This window comes from Pseudorasbora parva, chromosome 25 (assembly GCF_024679245.1).
Source record: "Pseudorasbora parva isolate DD20220531a chromosome 25, ASM2467924v1, whole genome shotgun sequence".
In the NCBI taxonomy this organism is placed as follows: Eukaryota; Metazoa; Chordata; class Actinopteri; order Cypriniformes; family Gobionidae; genus Pseudorasbora; species Pseudorasbora parva.
The window spans coordinates 23438915-23460724 of NC_090196.1; the positions used below are offsets into that span (position 1 = coordinate 23438915).

Genomic DNA, 21810 nt, shown 5'->3' on the forward strand with positions numbered 1-21810 from the left:
CCCTACTAGTTAGTTTTCCATTGGCCTACCATGCATGAGAAGCTCAGCGGAGCCAAAGCAGAGCGATCAATTGTGTTTGCCTCGCCTAGCGTGTGCTTCAGCGCTGCGCTTCCGACAGCATGAGATTACAAGAGGAGGAAAGCGACGGAGAGAAAGGGATGGAGGAGCTTGAGAAGGAGAACTTGCATCTGGACAAGGCTCTGGCTGTGATCTGGAGCGAAATTCACTGTCTCCATGACGACATTGAGTTCATGATGGATTTGATACGAAGCGTAAATAAGCATGTGAAATAGGCTTCACCTCATGTCTGTCACAAGATCCCGTGTGTCCTACCTTCCCCAGTCTCTTGGTTTCCAAAAGCTGTTTGGGCAAGCAGTTCTGGTGTGTTCCTTTCATATGTGCTTAACGCAGATCTGTTTACTTATCCTCAAATTAGCCAAATTCCATGTTATCCTTTGTTGTGGTATCCCTGCATGTTAGGTTATGAGTTTGACTGTGCTAAGTCATTATCCACCGTAACTAATGTTAATATTAGCACAGCCTTTAATATATTTCCTCTGAAGTCTTCTTGAGCCCTGTTTTGCGAGGGATAACAGTAATGGAGGAGCCGTTCTGCTCTTTAATCAGTGGAATGTGGAGTAAAGCTATGTTCTCTTCCAGCAGAGGAATCTGGAGGGTTATGTCGGCTTCGCCAACCTCCCCAACCAGGTGTACAGGAAGTCCGTGAAGAGGGGGTTTGAGTTCACACTCATGGTTGTCGGTAAGTTGCGAAATTATTTTGCTCACCTCTGAGAATGCATTCTGTGAAATGACTGCATGTTTCAGTTTGATAAAGGGATTTTTGTTGTTTCGTTTTATATATTTTTGTACAATTTTAGACATTATATCAGATTTTAAAAAAAGTGTGTTAATCAATTGCGTTGTAACGAGCCCCGTACATAAGAAAAAATGTATGTTGTTATGTGGCCGCGAATAAACAATTCGTCCCCATGACTTACTTATACATCAGCATGTTTTACTAATTCGTTCCCTGGTTTTAAGTAAATCGTGCACACAATATAATAATTTGTTATCTCATTTTGCTAAATCGTGGCCACTTTGTAATTTATTTTCATTTAAATCAATCAATCTGCACTATTAACATACTATGGCTTTTTTACTTAGAAAACCCAAGTTAAGATTAATTGATTGGTTTGAGTGCCATTTTGTCAAGCAAAAAAAACCCCTCACCATTATGGTACCTTTGGTTCGGCACCTGAACTTGTAATTATCTACCTTTTAAAGCAGAGATGCAACAATAAATCACTGTTATTTCAAATAACTTATTTGGTTTTAAAGGATGATAAGTAATAAATGGGTTACTCAAAAGGGACAGTAAATGGTACATTTATATAATGTTATATAATGTTTTTTTTTTTGTGCAAGATTAATTTTAAGTGGGAACTTTGGTAGTGTATTTATAAATTAAACTTATTGTATCAGTTAGTTAAATCTTTTTCATAATACAAAATAAATTGAGATTACTTGATCATTTTAAGTTAAATGTAAGAATTAGCTTACTCAAATATTTTAAGGTAAGAAAAATTTAAATGTATGAGTAATAAATAAAAATCTTCAAGTTCTGCTTAATTAAACTTAGAATTTCTTAACTTAAAAATGTTTAGCCAATTTATTTGGGTTTGTAGTGTATATTAATATATTTTACTGTAATTATGCCTTCATGAAAAATTTAGTAAATGTTCAGGAAACATTTACGAGACGTTCAGGAAGCGTTTAGTTAACAATAACATGGCATTGCAAGTCTTGTGCTCAAGGTTGTGAAATTAGTGTTTTAACAAAATGAATGCTGAAGTTTTATAAACAGTTATATATTGTTTACTATATAACCATAGTAACAGAATTACAGAGAAGAGAAGATGCTACTAGACATCAAAACATGAGGGTTTAAAGTTCACATTAATGTCCTGAAATGAGGATGATGCTAATGTCATAATGACAATTTTAATTTTAATTTTTTGGTAGTTCATTATAACATGGTAACATGGTTGACACACATGCTGGGGCAGGTTACAACTAAAATGTACATTGTCAACTAAAATAAACTCCCCCACATAGATATAAAGATAAAATGTGAGTGTTTAATTTGCATAAATATTTTCATACAAATTTGTATATTTCCTCATATAGCAAGGAGAAACAGAAGTGGGAACTATAAATTACTCAAAATAAATTAAAAATGTCTGTAACACAGTAAAGTGTTCTTACTTTGCATACATGAGAGCCACAAATGGATCTCGTTTTGTTGAATAACATACAATGAGCTTTCTGTTTTTCTGTTTTTACTTTAAGTAAATAATCTGTGGCTTTGGATGAAAGTGATTTTTTTGCTGATGAACGAATAAGTTCATTCCCACATATGAGAGTAGATAGATGACGAGTGTTTGGAAGATCAATACTATTGTCATCATCACACGCTCTCTCTGTGGTTTGAATGCTGTGACTAAAGCTATATTGGAAATATGGATCTCGGTGACATAACTGCTGTGGCTCGCCTCACCATAGTAACCGGGTGTGTGTCTAAGAGCGCTTGCAGTGGGTTTGCTTGCCAGCTCTGGAGCAAAATAATATATTTAGTTCTCTTTTCCTCTATTCTTCTTCCAAGTTGTTACTGTCACTCACTCATTCCCGACCTCTGTTTATAGGCTAGTTGTCTAGTTTGGAGTTTCCTGTTTTGTAAAGCGGCCTATTGAGATGTTTGGTATCAGAAGACATAACATCATATATCTTCCTCAGACTTAAAACTGTCCTTGGGCACGTCCAATGGCCTTTTAAAGAACAAAGCTGAAAACTGTCGTCTTGTTCTCTTGTCACTCATCCTGACGGACACTACAGTGCTTTGGCTGTGGACTCCAATTCTCCCTCCAAAATTTTAGGGAGGAAAAAAATCCTGTTTCCTGTCTTTTCTCTCTCTCTCTTTCTCTCTCTTCCTCGCTCTCCCTCTCTCTCTCCCTTGTGTTTTTTTCCACAAGCATTTCCTTTCTTGAGCTTTCTCTCTCGCACCAGCTGGCAAAATGTTTCTTCAGGGAGAAAGCGTTGGAAAATGTGAAGAGTTGTCAAGGTTTGTTTTTCAAATGGAGTTATCTAAGGAAGTGGTAACGCAGGCCTTGCAGTTAATAGTCTTATTTAAAATATGATTTTCTTTGTACAAATTATCTTTTAATAGCCTTTACTCAAACTGGGTAGGAGAATTCACACCTGTACAAGCAACGAATAGGAAAAAAACCCAGTATAAATTTCACGCGTTTTCGTTAATTGCGCTGCTTACATTCCTTCTCAATAACAACTCCGACAGCTGTGTTTGGACAAAACTTGATGTTTTAAAGTGATGATATTTCCAATTGGTAGCTGAAGTCTTCAGACATGACATGTTGTTGAATTCCATGTCATCCACAGATATTTTCAACAGCAAGGGAAGTTTGTCTAATGTGGCTGCGTTAGCATAGCTACCACTAGGAGCTGCTACTTTGCTCATACATTACTATGCTGTAGGTCCATTGAAAAGGTCCCTGGCTGAAACCCGGACACACACATAGAGGATATTTAATCCCTGGATTATGAAGCCAAAGCTTCCCCTCTATGGCCTGCCAACAGGTCATCTAACAACCTGGTCATGGAGCTAAGCCTGTCAGAATGTCTTAGCCAACACATCGGCCAATGCACAAACAAACACTGGCGTATCTTTAGGTTTTCAAACAAACTTTCTTTTAAAGTTTAATTCAAGTCGAATATGGGAATATTTTTTTAAACATCAGACTTTTACTTAACTCTCAAAATCTATGAGTCTATGAAGAAGTAGAGTAACACTATTTTATTGAGTAACACTATCTTCTCTCACTCTACATAAGCCATTGATGAGTTTTGTCATGTTGAACAGATTTTTGTTTTAGAAGTTTCTAAATGGTTAAAATTTTGCTGTTCTATTTCCAGTGTAGTCCGCTTTGCTAATTATATATATATATATATATATATATATATATATATATATACACCAGATTTAATGATTTAACCATATTTACTAACAGTTTACTACAAATAGTATTTGTATTTTTTTATTTATCCGCTTAATCTGCATCCCAGTCTGTCCAATTCTCCTTTTAGTTACTGTTATCTTCAGCATGTTTATGAATCATTTTGAATTATCACACAACTATGTAGTTTAATCAAACCGACTTGAACCGAATTTAGATTTCGTGAAAATGAATTGAATCATTGAGTGAATATCTATACACTCCAACTCGCTGAAATTTTTATTTTTCTGTCGCATTATGGGAAGTGAGGTGTTTAAACTAACTGCGTCATTTCAACCACAGGTTTCAGATCCATAATGAGAACATGCAAAAGTGCTTTAAAAAAAACTAAAATAAAAAAAGCTGGAAAGCTGGTTTGGACCTTCTAAGAAATTACAAGCCCATTAATATTGTGTGGAAAGTGTATCTTACCCGACTTTTATTTGTGTGAAGACAAACGGATATGGATGGGAACAATGTCATTTGAAGAACTAATATTCTAACTGTTGAAGCATTTCTTACTCTTTTATTAATGCTGTGTGTATGTTACAAGTTCAGAAACGAAAATAAGAAATCAATGCACATCTCAGAAACATGGTCTATAGCTTAAGGCAGAAGATGCCCCAGCTGTATATGTGGGGATCTCACATTGCCCTTGGAAGTGGGAATGTCTAACCCACTTCCACCATGTCTGCATGAGGCTACAGCTTCATTAATCTGGATACATTGATGTCACATGACTAAACATGCCTCATCATTTTCAAATACTTCTGTTTTGACAATTCACACTACAATACAAAATATGCTGTAACCACTTTGGGGAGCTTCTTCAAAGCTCAGTTTTCGCCGGAAAAATAATGCCTTCTCCATATGGACGGAAGACCAGAATGTAGAGAAAATTATGCATTTTTAAATGTATCCAGATTAATGTAGACCAGTGGTTCTCAACCCTGGTCCTTCACATTTTGAGGATCTCCTTTGTCTGACACCCATTTTACGACTTGGGAGTTTTTACTAATTAGCTGATGACCTGGATCAGGCGTGATTTGAGAAATTAGGGGTGCGGGACCAGGACCAGGGTTAAGAACCACTGGTGTGGACGTAGCATGAGTTAATAAAGAGCAGGGACGTCAAACAAATTTCCTGTGAGGCCACTGTTATGCAGAGTGTAGCTCTAACCCTAATAAACACACTTGCTAACCAAGGAGTGCATCTCCATTTGCTCCCTTGTTCGGTAGGCAGGGCACTTATCATGGAGTCGGACATTTTAAGGGTGATCTCAGGCCCCGTCCACACGAAGCCAGAGCCTTCCCAATCCAATCTTTTTTTCCCTTGTTTCAAGAAATATCTGCGTCCACACGAGATTACTGAAACCAACTATAAACGATGTAGTTTGCATGCCAGGCCAATGTGTGGCGCTGTAATTCTGCCACAGAAATGCACTAATAATGGAGAAGAAGAGTTGTGGCTAGCAGGGGTATAGCAGTGGTCGGAGGTGAGGCAAAATCTCACAATAAAATAACAATAAATACATTTGATACTTAACAGATGTGTTTTATTAATGCCTAAACCTACTCCAACCCAAAACATAGCCTTATAATATTGCAGGTACGTTAATTGAATGACTCGATATTGATGTGCGCATGCCCAGTGCCCGCAGTTGTGTCCCTTAACTCTTTCACCGTGATGGACGTAGTGTGATGACATCACCGTTTCAGAAAATATACGGATTCGCTGTACACACGAAAACGGAAGATTGTCGTTTTCAGATTTATCCACTTTGGGACCCGGTTTCAAAAAATATCGTATTCATGCTTCCAAAATGCCGATACTGTACAAAATGTATACGTATACAGCTAAACGCGTCTCCGTGTGGACGGGGCCTCAATCACAAAATCCTACCAGTGTACTGACACATTCGCTCCCTTAAAAGTTCCTCAATGCACGTGAAAACCAGGGAGCATAGATGCTAACATTTATAATTGATGTACGGCTGAAATGTTGCATGTATACGTAACAAGTTATCATCAATAATTGGTGTACACATTACACTATACAGATTCATGACCTAGGAAGCTATGGGGCTAATTGAGACGCACACAAGGTCTTCTGGAAACCTCCTGACAGGTATTATACACTCCAGTGGCCCTGCAGGAGCGAAGTTTGACACATGATATAGAGTGTGAATATGGATTGTGCACATGCAGTGTGTAACATCACACGTGTCACCTCATAGATCTTATTTTCTATATACGACATTGATTTTCCTATTTGATGTGACTTTTGTGTTTGTGTGTGTCCATGGGAGTTTTTACAGGGTATTGCTGATTGTTATCTCAGGCTGTTCGGAGATGAACTCTGACCTTTGTTGCTGAACAATGGATCTTATCACTACAGGAGCCCCTCTATCCGCAAACCAGCTAAACACACACTTACTACCATGCGTGCATTCTCACGTGCTTTAAAATCAGTAACTGTAGTAAATACTTGATTTGAGGGTTTTTCAAAGCTATCCTTTTTCTAACTAGTTCAAATGTTCGTAGTTTTCCCTGTTGTTCTCTGTTTATCTGTTGGTGTAGTGGATCTCTCGTTCACTCTCTGTCTGCTATCTGTTTGTTAAAAAGTTAAGCAACTGTATGGCAATGGTACTAGAGCCCCTTTTATGAGGGGAAAAAGAGTGAGTAAGGAAGAAAGGGATAGCTGGGATTAGATGGGGGTAGGGCGGTGGAAAAGGGGCGGAGGTGGGGGATTGTCAGGATATCTGAGCCCAGTAATGGGCCCTGGGGTGCTTTCTGGCCCATAGCATGATGACAGGAAGAGGTAAATAGATGAAAGTCAAGAAGAATGTGTGGAATCTCCTGGAAAGTTTGTCCATTTGTCCCGGTCCTCCCATCCACCCGTCCAGTCAGGGTAGTAATGAATAAGAGTAGACAATATATATATATATATATATATATATATATATATATATATATATATATATATATATATATATATATATATATATATATATATATATATATATATATATATAACTAATCTCTAAATCTAAATGGGTACATTTGATTGATTGATTGATTGATTGATTGATTGATTGATTGATTGATTTTAATTTTAGTTTTAGTAATTTAATGTGCTTTTTTATTATTAGTTTCATTTATGAAATAGTTCTATTTAATATTTCTATCTTATTTTTAGGTTTTAGTTATTTTAGTTATTTTTCATCTAATAATCAGTGTTGGGGAAAGTTACTTTGAAAAGTAATGCATTTCAATATTGTGTTGTTTTTCATAACAAAAAAAGTTATATTTTTGTGAAAATAAACAGTAGAGGGCACAGCTCAATCAAAGCTTTCAGCTGTGCTGCCGATCTGGATAATGGAAAACAGGACGCAGGAGAAAAAAAAAGTTTAACAAGTTTAACACTTTTACCTCAGCAATAAAAACGAAAAAAATGTTAACTGTTTTATTAATTTTGGGGTAGTACTTAATCTTTATTGTGCAAGTGAGATGAATAAATGCTCACATTTAGTCTAGAACTGCAATAACCTGTTCACACACAACAAAGAAGTGAACGGTCAGTCAAATAAATGTGAAAAAGTAACTTGCAATACTTTTTTGGAAAAGTAACTCTAAAAACTAAAAAACTCTTAAAGGGTAACTAAACCCTAGAACAACTTTTTTTAGTTAATGATCTGCAAGAATGGAGCTTTATTATTATTGTTCATTGAGTCGAGTAAATGTTTTGACAGTTGGGTTTAAAGTGTTTAAATTCTATAATATATGGTATAAAAACGTCTTAGTGCTGCCCTCTTAAGGTTGAACGGTGGCTACTGCAGTTGAATTTTCCTATTGGACGTTATGGTACTTCGTTACGTAGGTTTGTACTTCCAACGGCTCACTATCCACGCCCCTGGCACGAGCTCACCACGCCCTGAGAAATGTTTTCCGTGATCACATGATGAGAACGGCTTCAGTCCAGTATGAGCGCTCATGTTAAATGAAGTAGAAACATTATGAATGAAACTTTCTCTTCACTTGCTTTCAACATCCTAATTAAGAAAATACAGATATATAATGCAGTTGTAAGTACATGTTAAGCTTTTCTTCTGATAGTTTTGCCACCTGTCATGTCTACAGATAATTTTCATACCTCAGACGCTTTCAGACAAACCCTGACACGCAAATGGTTGCCGTGGTAACGAACAACAAATCCGTAACGTGCTAGACTGCGGGCGTATGTAGTCTAACTTTTATTTAATGCATGAGGAATATTTAATATGAGGAAATCTGTTGTAATAGGCTATTAGGTTTGAACTTATTGGTCCTGTGATTTTTTTTAGTGGCATTCAGTATAAGGATATGGCTGTTCAGTGTTCATAGATTAGTTAGTGATCTCATTCTCTCTTGCGCTGCTGCTTCGCTAGCATGAATGAATGAATGAATGAATGAAAGCATCGTATGCATCGGGAGTTAAAGCAGTTTGAGCCAACAAACTCTGTGTCTACAGACATTTCGCCCTCCTCCACTTCAGGTGAAGGTGGTGGAGAGAAGTCCTCTACTTTAGATGACCGCTCTGTTGCAAAACTACTGTCCTCACTCCAGTCACTATCAATCTTTGCGAGTCTGACAGCTGTCAAACAAGTTGTCACTACGGGTCTCAGGTGCACGCCCCCCCGCTCAGCGCCGCCCTCGTCTCGTCCCCTCTCTCTCCGCTGGGCTCTGCCCACTTTTGCAGCATTTTTCAAATATTGCCAGAGGGCGGAGTTAGGCTGTGAACAGGGGTTTAGTTACCCTTTAAGCAAATTTTAAAAGTAATGCGTTACTTGAAAAAGTAATCTGATTACGTAACTCAAGTTACTTGTAATGTGTTACCCCCCACACTGCCAATAATAATATTTTATTTAAATTACTGGAAGGACATTTTTAACAGTTTTACTTATAAATGATACAAGGGTTATTTACATAATTTGCATTTTTTTTGAGTGGATCTTTTTAAATGTAAAGGTATTTTTTCTGTGCAATCTGAGGTTTATGCCATGTAATGCTAATTTGACAGCTCTAGCTCTGCTAGCTAAACTAGGTCAAATAAGTTTAATGATGTTTTTGATATGTAAAACTAATAAAATAAAACATTATGATGGTGCAGGATATACTGTATCAGCATACAGCACAAAACACTGGTTATTCAAACGCTAACCATGTCAAACCATGGGTCAGGAAGTGATGCTAGCATGGGCTTTTCATTCGGAAATGTCTGTTCCCGTTAGCCTGTCTGAGTCTAGTTCAATGTAAAGCCAGTGGAAATGGGGTCTATTTATCTGCATTATGTGGTTGTGCCAGTTTATTAGCGCTACTATAGAACTTTTCCTCTATCTAATGCTTTTCCAGTGTCTCTGTTTGTCCCCGCTGGAGAGGCACATGTGCTGTAGTACTAAAAGACAGATGATAGAGGGACCAAAATGAAAAGGGGAGGTGAGTTCACTCCATTCATCCATGGGTCTGATAAAGGTCAGCCAACTGTGAACTAGACCTGGATCCTTGCTGTGTGACTGAAGTGTCTCGTTTTCAGAGATCATGTGGACCGATATTTAATTAAAAGAGTGGATGAGGCTAATTGGGTCTGGCTTTACCCTGAGGGAGTGAAAGAGAAAGAGAGGGAGAAACGGGGCATTAGAGATAGCTGGAGCTGAAGCTGGAGACGCTTGCTAATCTACTCATCCTCACCCGTTAAAGCAGTGGCATCAGGATTTCATGAACGCATCCTGCTACGTGTGTGTGTGTTCAGGTTAAGCACAAGCTAACCTATGGAAATGGTTTGAGCAATAGGATTTTAGTATGTTTTCACAAACATTTTATGTGGTTTTAAAGGGTTAGTTCACCCAAAAATGAAATTTATGTCATTAATGACTCTAATGTCGTTCGACACCCGTAAGACCTCCGTTCATCTTCGGAACACAGTTTAAGATTTAAGATTTTATATTTAGTCCGAGAGCTTTCTGCTCCTCCATTGAATGTATGCACGGTATACTGTCCCTTTCCAGAAAGGGAATAAAAACATCATCAAAGTAGTCCATATGTGACATCAGTGGATTAATTAGAATCTCTTGAAGCATCGAAAATACATTTTGCTCAAAATAACAAGAACTACGACTTTATTCAGCATTGTCTTCTCTTCCGTGCTTGTTTTCAATCCTCAAACAAAGATTTGAACGGTTATGAATCAGCTAATCGATTCAGAATTCGGATTGCCAATAGCCCCTTTCACACTGCATGTCGGACCTGCAATATTCCCGGAACATTACCGGGTCACCTTCTGTATGAAAGCAACCACGTCCCGGCATTGATTACTGAATTGAACCCGGGTCGGGGACCTAGTAACATTGCGGTATTCGACCCAGGACGAGCGCTATGTGAACATAAGCCAAAACTAATGCCGCAACGTGTACGTAGTTATCGTGCGACTCCTAGAGCTTGTTTTTTCAATAATACAACCCTGCAGTGCCAGAAGAGCTAGTCGATGTTTTAAACGCAGAGAGTGTTCGTATACAAAAGAAACTAAAATTAAACAAGCAGAAATGTGCGCAAACTGGACACAAGTCGAGACCACGGAGCTCCTTACTATCCGCGCTGAAGCTGAGATCGCTCGCCATTATACGTCACATCAGGATGTCACGTGTCAACTCGTTCCGGGACCGTTACGGTTTGTGTGTGAAAGCGCACATATTACGGTATTTCGCTGGCAGTGTGAATGGACCAAATCTAGCGGCCCGGGAACAAATGCCGGGTCGCATTGTATTTGCCGGAATCGCAGTGTAAAAGGGGCTAATGTCACGTGATTTTGGCAGTTTTGCACAAGATCCGAATCATGAATCAGTCCGCTGATTCACAACCATTCAAATCTTCATTTGAGGATTGAACACAAACAAGGAAGAGAAGACAATGCTGAATAACTGATGTCACATTTGGACTACTTTGATGATGCTTTTATTACCTTTCTGGAAACGGACAGTATACGGTAAATACATTAAATGGAGGAACAGAAAGCTCTTGGTCTAAATATAAATAATTTTAAACTGTGTTCTGAAGATGAACAGAGGTCTTACGGGTGTCAAACGACATTAGTATAAGTAATTATTGACAGAAATTTCATTTTTGGGTGAACTAACCCTTTTACCAATCAGCTATGTAATCTAAAGTGCACTACAATAATTAAAATTATTATTATGAAAAGTTGTTTTATTTTATAAATGGTTGCAACATTTATATACATATACATGGATGAAGCTAACTGCATATATTAGCAGAAGAGAAGATGCCTTTTTCCATTGGGTGTTGGTACATGGCTTCCATTAAAATGCCAGTGTAAGTGCAGACAGACCAAACAACACTCTGTCTCTCTTTATCAGTCTATCCTCCCCCCTTTACTTCTCTTCCACTGGTCGGTGATGTCTTTCCACCCCACCCCCCACACACACAAACACATAGATGCTCTCACAGTCCAGTCACTCTGTCTTGTTTAGGTAAGTCCACGTAGCCTGGGGCATGGAGGAGTAAATTTACTTAACAGACCGAGGGTGGGTTTGGTGTCTGTGTGTTATCTCTGGCATAGCACAGAGAATCTTTAAGTGTGTGTGTGTGTGCAGATGTTGAACCGTTTTGGCTCCATAGGACACACTGGGAACTGCTCCTGCTTTGGCAAAGAGAGGGAGAGGGTACAAATGAGGAGGTCAGGGTTGAAGGTTGAGGACTGATATCAACTGATATCATACGGGCATTAGATCATCTGCGTCTCATTTTCCAATTTATCTGCATTTTTGCCCTCTCATTTTTAGTGTGTCAGTTTAAACAACAAGAAATACTAATTTTGATTAATAGAATTTATCAATGCATATAATCGAACTTTTGGGATTGAGCTAACTGTCAAAAGAGTTGTTTATAGGATTAGATTTAGTTCATCTGAAGCTTTAGAAGCAAATGTAAAAAATAAAATAAAATAAAAAGTATATGAGTCAATTTAAGTTTCTTCTTACAGAAGTTAAATGCAAATATCTAATCCTTGTTTATGACATTATCAGCAATGACTGACATTTTCAAGTCTGTTTGCTTTAACCAGGGCCTGGTGTGGTAAATGTATAAGGCAAGAATTGAAAGCTCAGAAACTGAGGACTGTCAGTGGGAAGATTGTTTATTGAGAGAAGGAGCTTTCAACACCCCCTCTTGAAGCCTTGGATCAAGCTTGTGTCAAAAATGTGGAGTGAGAATGTGTATTTGAGTGGGTGAAGATGGTGTACACTTCAATGAAGCATTGGTGGTCTGCTCCAGATGAGCTCAAGTGTTCCCTTCCCCCCGATTCGAGAGATGTTCAAAATGAAGCCGCCTCATGCTCATCAGTTGTAGAGAGTGTGGAGTTGGCTAGAAAGAATGCCGCAAGCAATGTTTTATTCCTTTAGCATAAAAGAGCTTTCTCTCTCAATCACTCTTCCTTTTTGTCCACAACATTTTCCCAATACACCCATGAATCCGCTGCCTTTCGTTTGCTGTCCTCAGGAAGAAACTATTGAATTTCTGGCCAGAGTCCCACATGTGCCAATGGTTGGCTCAAAAACAACAAACTAATTGTGTGTTTCTGTGTGGGTGGATGGATGTGAGAAAGCTTGTGAAGATCTGTGGGGAATCTCATATTCATCACCTCCTGTTTTTAAGTATGGATGTCTCAGTCTCTTGCATGTGGCATTTCGCCCTCTCCTTTTTGCCTGAATTAGTGCATTTCATGGCACCAGTTGAGCATGGCGACTTAATTTTTGTTTGCCTCTTTTTGCCTCTAGGTGAGTCTGGACTGGGCAAATCCACGCTCATCAATTCCCTCTTTCTGACAGACCTGTACTCCAAAGACTACCCTGGCCCATCTCAGAGGATCAAGAAGACTGTTCAGGTATTCCCTCTTTAGCTGACCTTTAACTCCTGATACTGATCCTATGGCCTTTCCCTAATCTACCATTTCCATACATTAGGCATGCTGCGGTATAGTCTGTTACATGGTGTTCAGCCAAATACCGATCACATTACTTGCTCACTGTGGCACAGCCCTCTTTGGCTTTTTTTTAAAAATATAAATAAAAACCATATAGTTCAGTTTGACTGCTCTATATTAGTCTTGCTCGCTCTTTCCTCCCCACCTTTGACCTTTTATCTACAGCCACCATTATCCTCCACTGCCTTGCAGCCAAATGGGATCTAGAGAAATCATGAGGGAGGCTTCTGGGGTCTGATTTCTTAACCTTACCTTGGACCAGGAGTTGGCAACCTTTTTTTAATTATCAAAGTGCGCCATTCGAGTGGAACTGTGCAACCTAACTGACCACAACATTTGGATAGCACAAAATATGGATCTGTTTTCTTGAGTGCCCCCTCTGTTGTGCTACAGGAACCAATTTGTGGTCTGTCCATGGTGAACGTGTTGTCAAAACTGGTTTACATGGTGCTGTAAGCAAGCTGTGCAAGTAAACAAATCCACTCTGTGTTGCACATACATTTGGGACCACCGTACTCCCCAGTTGAGTAGCAAAGTTTTGTAACATTTTTAAAAGTGCTTATCGTCTTATGGAGCTCATTAGATAACCTACATGACTATAAGGAAGGATCTTTGGGCCTTATTACCTTAATAACACTCATGCACTAAGTTTTGTTTTGTGCATTTTCAAGTCCTATGGTAAATCCGAAATCACCCCCTAAACCCTCAATCACTGTTCCCTGTGTTAGTCCACTAAAACAGTTCACTTGAATGAGTGAATGAAAATGAGCGTGTGAATTCGGACACACGGTATTGCGGTGCAATATGAGATAGAATGAGTGCACTCAATTATGTCCATTATTGTTTTGGGCCATATTTATGTGTATAGGGGGCAATTTTGATTTCATCCCTATAGTCAACCAACTCCTAAATGCAACAGCTGGAGTTTAGAGCATCCGTCAGACTCAAGCAATCACAAACAGATTGCTGCCTTCTGAGAGTTCCAGGCCAGAGCATATGCTCCCAGACTCACCAGAGGAAAGAGACAGCAGAGTTTTGACCTTATATGGATTTGATAAACAGGCTAAGAACAGATGCTGAGGCTAGAACATCATAAATGGGGGTGGATACACTGCAAAGGGCTTGCGGTATGATGGAGTGACTCAATTGGAGTGTTTTTTAAAGAGGATAGGAGGGGCGATTATGAAGGGGTCTAGATTCCTCTGGAGGCTAGTAGGGTTCAGTAGGAGGTCAAGAATTTTCCCACGTAACCCAACACCCGTCATTGACTTTCCCAGCACCCTAGAGATGGGACGTGTTTTGAGGTGGCCCAGCCCTTTCTCGTTCTTCTTTTTATTATGAGGAACTAACAATCTCTGTGTCTTTGCTGCCCTCAAGACAGAACAACGTTGTTTTGAAGCTTGGTTGAATTTGGATGACGTGATAAATCCTCTCTGAAGGACTTGGAGGCAATCTTAAAAAAAGCACCCTAATCATACAAGTACAGCTCCAGTCTACTTGAATGGGGATTGGGGAACCATCAAAATCTCAAGAACTTGCCCACCATGCTTATTTTGCAATAAACAAATGTCAAATTCTGCTTCTAGAGGGCCACTATACTGCAGCGTTTACTTCCAATCATAATTAAACACACCTGAACCAGTTAATGAAGGTCTTCAGGATTACCAGAAACTTCACAGCAAGTGTGTTAGAGCTAAATTCTGCATGACATCGGTCCTCCAGGAGCAGAATTGGGCAACCCTGAAATAACATATCAAATGCACCAATAAAACCTGACTGGTATCATACAGTTTTCTTCTTTTTCTCAAATTAGGGTAGTCAAATTTATGCGTGTCCTTCAGCCATCATGTTGAACCCTGTCCAAGTCCACAATTAGGTGACGTAATGCCAGATAGATTGTTGGGTAGAAGTCTGCAGTGGACACAGCATAAGTAAACCCAAAACTTAAAATGACTGGACACCGTACAAGCCTCATAGACTTCACAATACAGTAACTATTGCAAGACCTGAAAGTACACAATAGCCGCGTTTCCACTGTCGGGCCAAATGCAGTTTCCATTTCCGGGGCTTTATCGGACCTCATCGTGCGTTTCCTTGGGGCCAACAGCCAGGGTTTTTCAGGCTTGAGGAGTGTTTATGAAACAAAGTCTGAGTTTATCTGAGTCGGGAGACAGCCACTTGAATAAATCAGACAAATGATATAGGATATCACAATTGTGTATATATTGTGTCTGTCAGTACATCTAATCTCTTTATTATTATGTCTGATATCCATGTTTAGCTCTGCATATGTCATAAAATAAAGCATCCTCTTTTTCTGTAACTGTATTGGGACTGTCACTGGAGAGAATTCTAAAGCTCCACAGGTCATATTTTTGGAAAATTTGTAGAAATTATTATTCTTTCTAAATGTTATGTAAACATACAGTCCTTTGACTACAAATAAACAGAAACAGACACGACTAAATAAGTATGTGTGTCCTCTTTCTTTTGTGAAATATTATATGTGAAATATTTCTGAGGGACTTATGTGCAATGTTGACACAAATTAATTAATTCAATAATTGCAATTTCGCTAGTTTCCAGTGATTTCTTTCTGATTCGTTTTCTGATAAAACTCCATTTGTTAGTGACATTATGGGTTTGTGTGACGCTGTTCCAGAGAGGCATATTACGGGCGGTTTTTAGTTAAGCACTTGGTGCTACAGGTCCGAGGCTATTAGCCCAGCCTGGACCGTTAAAAGCCCTGGCTTGCACTGTCCCGACAGAGAAAAAGTGGCTTATGTGTTCACATTCATCGTAGTTTGTTGAGATCTTGTTTAGGGTTATTTGCTTTTCTCAGCACTGTGCAGAAACCGACCAAAAGCAAACTTCGTATGTTACAGTTTGAATTCAACCGAGGCATCTGTCACCCAACTTCTAAACAAACCCATTCTGGTTTGGATAGATGATCTGAAACCACAGGGTCTTTGGTTGCTGCCACTGGAATTCAATTGAAGGTTCATCCAAAGGCACCACACAAAACAACTTAAGTTTTAGAGATTTTAGATTTCATCCTGTTCATTCCCTACATCACTACTTTCACAGATGAAATCTCTTGGACATTTTAATGTTTCCAATGTTCATGCTTTCCTCTTGATGCCATATTTAACCTTCTCTGGCACTCTCCTGGGTGGCAGGATGCCTTTGCCCGATGCTCTTTGTCTTGAGCTGTTCCACCGTGAATGCCCCTGGTATAAATTTGTCAGCCTGACCAAAGGCCATGTTGTGATGTGTGGCTGTCTAGTCCTCTGTGGTCAGTTTAGGCAGGACATGGAGACAGCGGTGAGAGTATTTATATTCCAAAACAATCTGCAATGTTTGTGATAGCAGCCGCACAAGGGCCACTCTGGTTGCATTGAATGAAAGTCTTGACATTTTTGTGGCTTTGTTTTTCTACATTTTAATTTATTTCTTTTTCTGCGTTTTTGCAAAACTGAAGTGGCCCGACGGGCCTCATAAACATCCTAGCATGAGCGAGAATGGAAGTGTTTTATTAAGGTTCACTGCTTTTCTCTTTCCTCCATTGCCCTCGTTTTCTCTTTCGCACACTTTCTTCTCCTTGAGTCTCTCCTTTCTCTCTCCCTCCCTCTCCTCTTTTTGAAGAACTGAAAAAGGTTGTGGTTGTTTTTGTTAGCGAGAAAGTTGCGCATGTGTGAATGAGAGTGCAGTTTTAGAAAAAGAAGGTCAGCCAAAAATAACCAGGCCTGTGAGAATAAGCGTTTTTACTGAAAGCAGCTGAAATAACTTCAGGAGATGACGCTGAATCAAAGTGACAACGGAGATGACTATTTCTGTGTCTCATCTCAGCTCTGTCTCACAGATGGCCTAACCTAGAACTAATGCACATGGTTGCCTGAATTAGTAGTTGACTAATAGGAAGATACCAACTAGTTAATTTTGGATACTGACTACTTTAGTTTTTAAAGTGGGAATATTTTTTACTTGACATTTTAAAACTGTAACTAACTTTAAAATATAATAGTCAATGTCACTTTTTGTTGGACAATTAGTTGACTTGACTATCATGGATTATTCTTGTAAATTCCTATCTTTTATTAGCTCCCTTTGTATGAGCTATAAGGCTATAGTGTTCATACTTGTTTATGTTCTAGAGTCATTCATGACCTTTTGGTTTGATGCAGATGCAAATGTACAAACGGTACAAAACTGCATTAAAGGGATAGTTCACACAAAAATGACAATTATCCCATGATTTACTCACCCTCAAGTCATCCTAGGTGTATATGACATTCTTCTTTCAGACGAATGAAAGTTGAGTTATATTAAAAAAGTCCTGGCTAATCCAAGCTTTATAATGGCAGGGATTGTTGCTCTTTTGAAGTCCATAAAAATGCATCTGTCCGTCAAATAACGTGCTCCATACGGCTCCGGGAAGTTAATGAATGCCTTTAGAAGTGAACTGATGCGTTTGTGTAAGAAAAATATCCAAATTTAAAACTTTATAAAGTAACATTGCGGCCGATCGCCATCCGTATTTAGTTTATGGAAAAAGTGTTGAAAGTGCCTCTGCAGTTCAAAGGCTTACACTGCCAGGTTCATTCGTCAGACGTTGCGTACGCATCTTGAACTCCAAGAAGGCACTTTCAACACTTTCAAAATTCAACACTGATCGTCCGGAACTTTTAATTAAAAAAGTTTCAAATATGGGTATTTTTCTTACACAGAAAGCCTTTATTAACCCCCCAGTGCTGGTAGGAACGTGTTATTTGATGGACAGATGCATTTTTATGGACTTCAAAAACAGAACAACAACCCCTGCTATTATAAAGCTTGGATTAGCCAGGGCTTTTTAAATATAACTTTAATTGTATTCATCTGAAAGAAGAATCTCACATACAACTAGGATGACTTGAGGGTGAGTAAATCATGGGCTAATTTTCATTTTTGGGTGAACTATCCCTTTAAACCTCCAATCCAAATTAGGGTTAGTTAGCATTAATGTTCTGTCAATGACGTGAATCTGGAACAAACAGGCAAGGTTGCTGTCTCAGGCTGTCACACTTCCTGTTATGGCAATTCTGGTCCTTCTTTCAGGTGGAACAGTCCAAAGTGCTGATAAAGGAGGGGGGCGTTCAGCTAACGCTCACCATCGTTGACACACCAGGCTTTGGAGATGCGGTGGACAACAGCAACTGGTGAGTTTAATTCCAAGGGCCTTTCAGATTCTTGCATAGATGCTGTCAGAGACATAAACTTCATTATAGTGAAAAAATCAAATCCTTTTATATGCAGCATGCTATGATGCTTTTAAATCTCTGGCTTTGCCTTTCATCTCTCCTCCCCTTTTTCAGCTGGCAGCCAGTCATCAACTACATCGACAGTAAGTTTGAAGACTTCCTGAATGCTGAATCTCGCGTAAACAGGAGGCAGATGCCTGACAACAGGGTGCACTGCTGCTTGTACTTCATCGCCCCCTCTGGTCACGGGTGGGTACTGCACCTTCTACAAACGAAGCCTGGCATGAATCAACCAGCTTAAAATAGAAGCACCACACACACATGTCCTGATTTACACATTTTGCACTTTGTTCAGGAGTGGGATGATGTTGGAATGTTGTACATGAATACTATATGACTGTGGTACAATGAAGGCAACAGAACATGGGACTGCACTGATTTAAATGCATTAACAAGTGAAATAGAGAGATAGAGGACATGTGAGCACAGATGGAGATGCATACTACCCACACCCATATCCAAAAGCGTTACATAATGCCCACTACACTGGGCCTAACGTAAGATAGGCGTTGACTTGTTTATTTTTTGAAAATTATTTGCTTTTTTGGCTTCGTTTTACTAAGGAAAGGAAAACATTTTTTTATGACAGATATAAGATTTATGATCTTGTGATGCAAGAATGCTTTATTTGTTTTGGGGAATATTTATCACAGGATCTTTGTGTGCATTGTTGGAACATACATTTAATTTTTTATTATTACATACGTTTTTTATTATTATTTTGAATTCAGCTGTCCATTGTTTTGTGATTTAATGGCATTGACATGTGGGAACATTCTCTATAATCCGTTAGTGTATAGGACATCATCTGCATTCTCTGAATAGAAAAAACAAATCACTGTTTACTTTATATTCACATTCAGTGACCCCCGCGGTCCTATGTGTTCAAACAGCCCCACGCATTTTCTTGCGTGGCCTTTTTAAGACGCCACTATGAAGCAACATTCATATCTCTGTGACCTTTGTGTTGCATCTTCAGTCTCGACATTCCTGAAATGTATAAACAGCCCCTCAGCTGGCCCCCAAAGCCACACGAACGCACACACAAACACTGCTCAGTGTAAAGAACAGCCTCTTTGTCTGGAATCCCAAATGAAAGTGATGCAAAGAGAGACAGAGTAAAGCCCTCACTCCCTCCATGACATAATTTTTCTGGTTTGGAAGGAAACGATGAGAAAACGGTCAGTGCTGTGTGGTGGCTCTGTGCTGACAGTGGCCCCTATGCTCTGGTCTGTTTATTCATGTTTCTGGTGTCTGAATTGTTTTTTTTAGTTCTATTGCATTTCACTTCAAAAGGACATTTTTGTATTTGGTTTATGTGTAAGCTTTGCAGACTTATTTAAAGGGGGGGTGAAACACTCAGTTTCAGTCCATCTCATGTCAATCTTGAGTACCTATAGAGTAGTATTGCATCCTTCAAATCTCCGAAAAGTCTTTAGTTTTATTATATTTATAAAAGAAATATAGGCTGTACCGAGTCTTTCCGGAAAAAACCGAGCGCCTGGAGGCGTATCGTGTGGGCGGAGCTAAAGAATGACGATCGCGAACAAAGCGGTGATGTCCTCAAGCGTGGACAAACCCATGGCTGTCTCAGCTAATAGATATATGATCCAGAATCAAATCTGAGGCTGAAATAAATTGAACAGGAGAAACAGCAACAGCAGGACGTCTGTCTCTGTGGTATGTACTGTATTTAGTGGCCTGTCAGCATTTGCGCTTGTTTACTCGCAGTTTATGAGGACATGATTCGGTTTATGGACTATTGTCTACTGTAGTCAGTATCTTTTAAAAGTGGTCTAAGGAAGGAACAGTGGTGAAACAGTGACAAGGTCCATGGGTGGCCAAGGCTCATTGGTGCACGGGGGAATCAAAGGCTGGCCTGTGTGGTCCGATCAAACAGACAAGCTACTGTAGCTCAAATTACTCAAGAAGTTAATGCTGGTTCTGACAGAATGGTGTCAGAATACACAGTGCATCGCAGTTTGTTACATATGGGGCTGCATAGCCACAGACCAGTCAGGGTGCCCATGCTGACCCCTGTCCACCACCGAAAGCGGCAACAGTGGGTACGTGAGCATCAGAACTGGATCACAGAGCAATGGAAGAAGGCCTAGTCTGATGAATCACGTTTTCTTTTACATCACGTGGATGGCCGGGTGCGTGTGCTTCGTTTACCTGGGGAACACATGGCACCAGGATGCACTATGGGAAGAAGGCAAGCCGGCAGAGGCAGTGTGAAGCTTTGGCCAATGTTTTGCTGGGAAACCTTGAGTCCTGCCATCCATGTGGATGTTACTTTGACACGTATCACCTACCTAAGCATTGATCAGGGCTGTTTTGGCAGCAAAAGCGGGACCAACACAATATTAGGTCATGATGTTATGCCCGATTAGTGTATTTTTTTTTTTTTTTGCCCATTGTTTTATATAGTTGGTTTCTCTTCTTGTAAAACTTTTGCAGGATCATCCATACACTTGGTTGTAAAAGAATTTTACAATATGCCTTATTGCCATACTACTCCTTGTTATACAATAATTAATTTAATAATCTAAACAATATACTATAATATATTAATAAACAGCTACACAAAACAAATATAAAATCTTAGACGCAATTGTAATTTAATTCAATTGTATTCTGAATCTTTTTTTCAGACTGAAACCTCTTGATATTGAGTTCATGAAGCGTCTGCATGATAAAGTCAATGTCATTCCCCTCATCGCCAAGGCCGATACTCTCACGCCAGAAGAGTGCCAGCTTTTCAAGAAACAGGTGTGTGTTTGTGTGATTTTGACATTTAACTGTTAATGATTTATATTTTACCATTTTTCCTCAAGTATACTACTATTTTTTTTCATCATAAGATTATGAAGGAGATTCAGGAGCACAAAATCAAGATATACGAGTTTCCCGACACAGAGGACGATGAGGACAGCAAACTGATCCGAAAGATAAAGGTAAAGAGTCAGTCCATTAACTTGATACAGAGCATGAAAGAAACTGTACAGTGTACTAAGTAAAATTATTAAATCAGGAGTGCAGACAACATTAGTTAATGCATTATGAACTAAAAATGAGTATATTTATATATTTATTTTATATTATAACAGTATATTTAGACAAAAATTAACCAAGATTCAAGGTTTCCCTGACTGTGAGGTCCCTGTATTTTGGTTCATGTTAGTTATACTCTGAAATATTTATTCTGCTAGAAATTGCTTTTTTGCAATGACATTTTCTTTAATTATTTAAAAAGTAAAAGTATTAAAAAGCTTGTGAGTTGATGAAAATGTAATGGGATACATTTAATGCCTCAGATGTGGCTGTTCTAAATGACAGACGAAATACGTGTCCAAAAACTCCATTTGATATTTGAATAATATAATGACATACAACCACAATATCTACTT

General features: G+C 39.0%; 1 protein-coding gene across 2 annotated transcripts in view; it reads left to right on the plus strand.

The window, feature by feature from the left end:
• Window positions 1-21810, plus strand: part of septin15 (septin 15) — a 36174-nt gene that overhangs the window by 4435 nt on the left and 9929 nt on the right. The window contains exons 2-7 of one of the 2 annotated variants that reach the window (XM_067437072.1): window positions 661-760; window positions 12895-13001; window positions 18198-18298; window positions 18455-18589; window positions 21055-21172; window positions 21265-21357. In XM_067437072.1, the coding sequence (XP_067293173.1) occupies window positions 661-760; window positions 12895-13001; window positions 18198-18298; window positions 18455-18589; window positions 21055-21172; window positions 21265-21357 (654 nt within the window). The remainder of the gene's footprint in view (window positions 1-660; window positions 761-12894; window positions 13002-18197; window positions 18299-18454; window positions 18590-21054; window positions 21173-21264; window positions 21358-21810) is intronic. The other variant, XM_067437073.1, reaches the window with a different exon arrangement.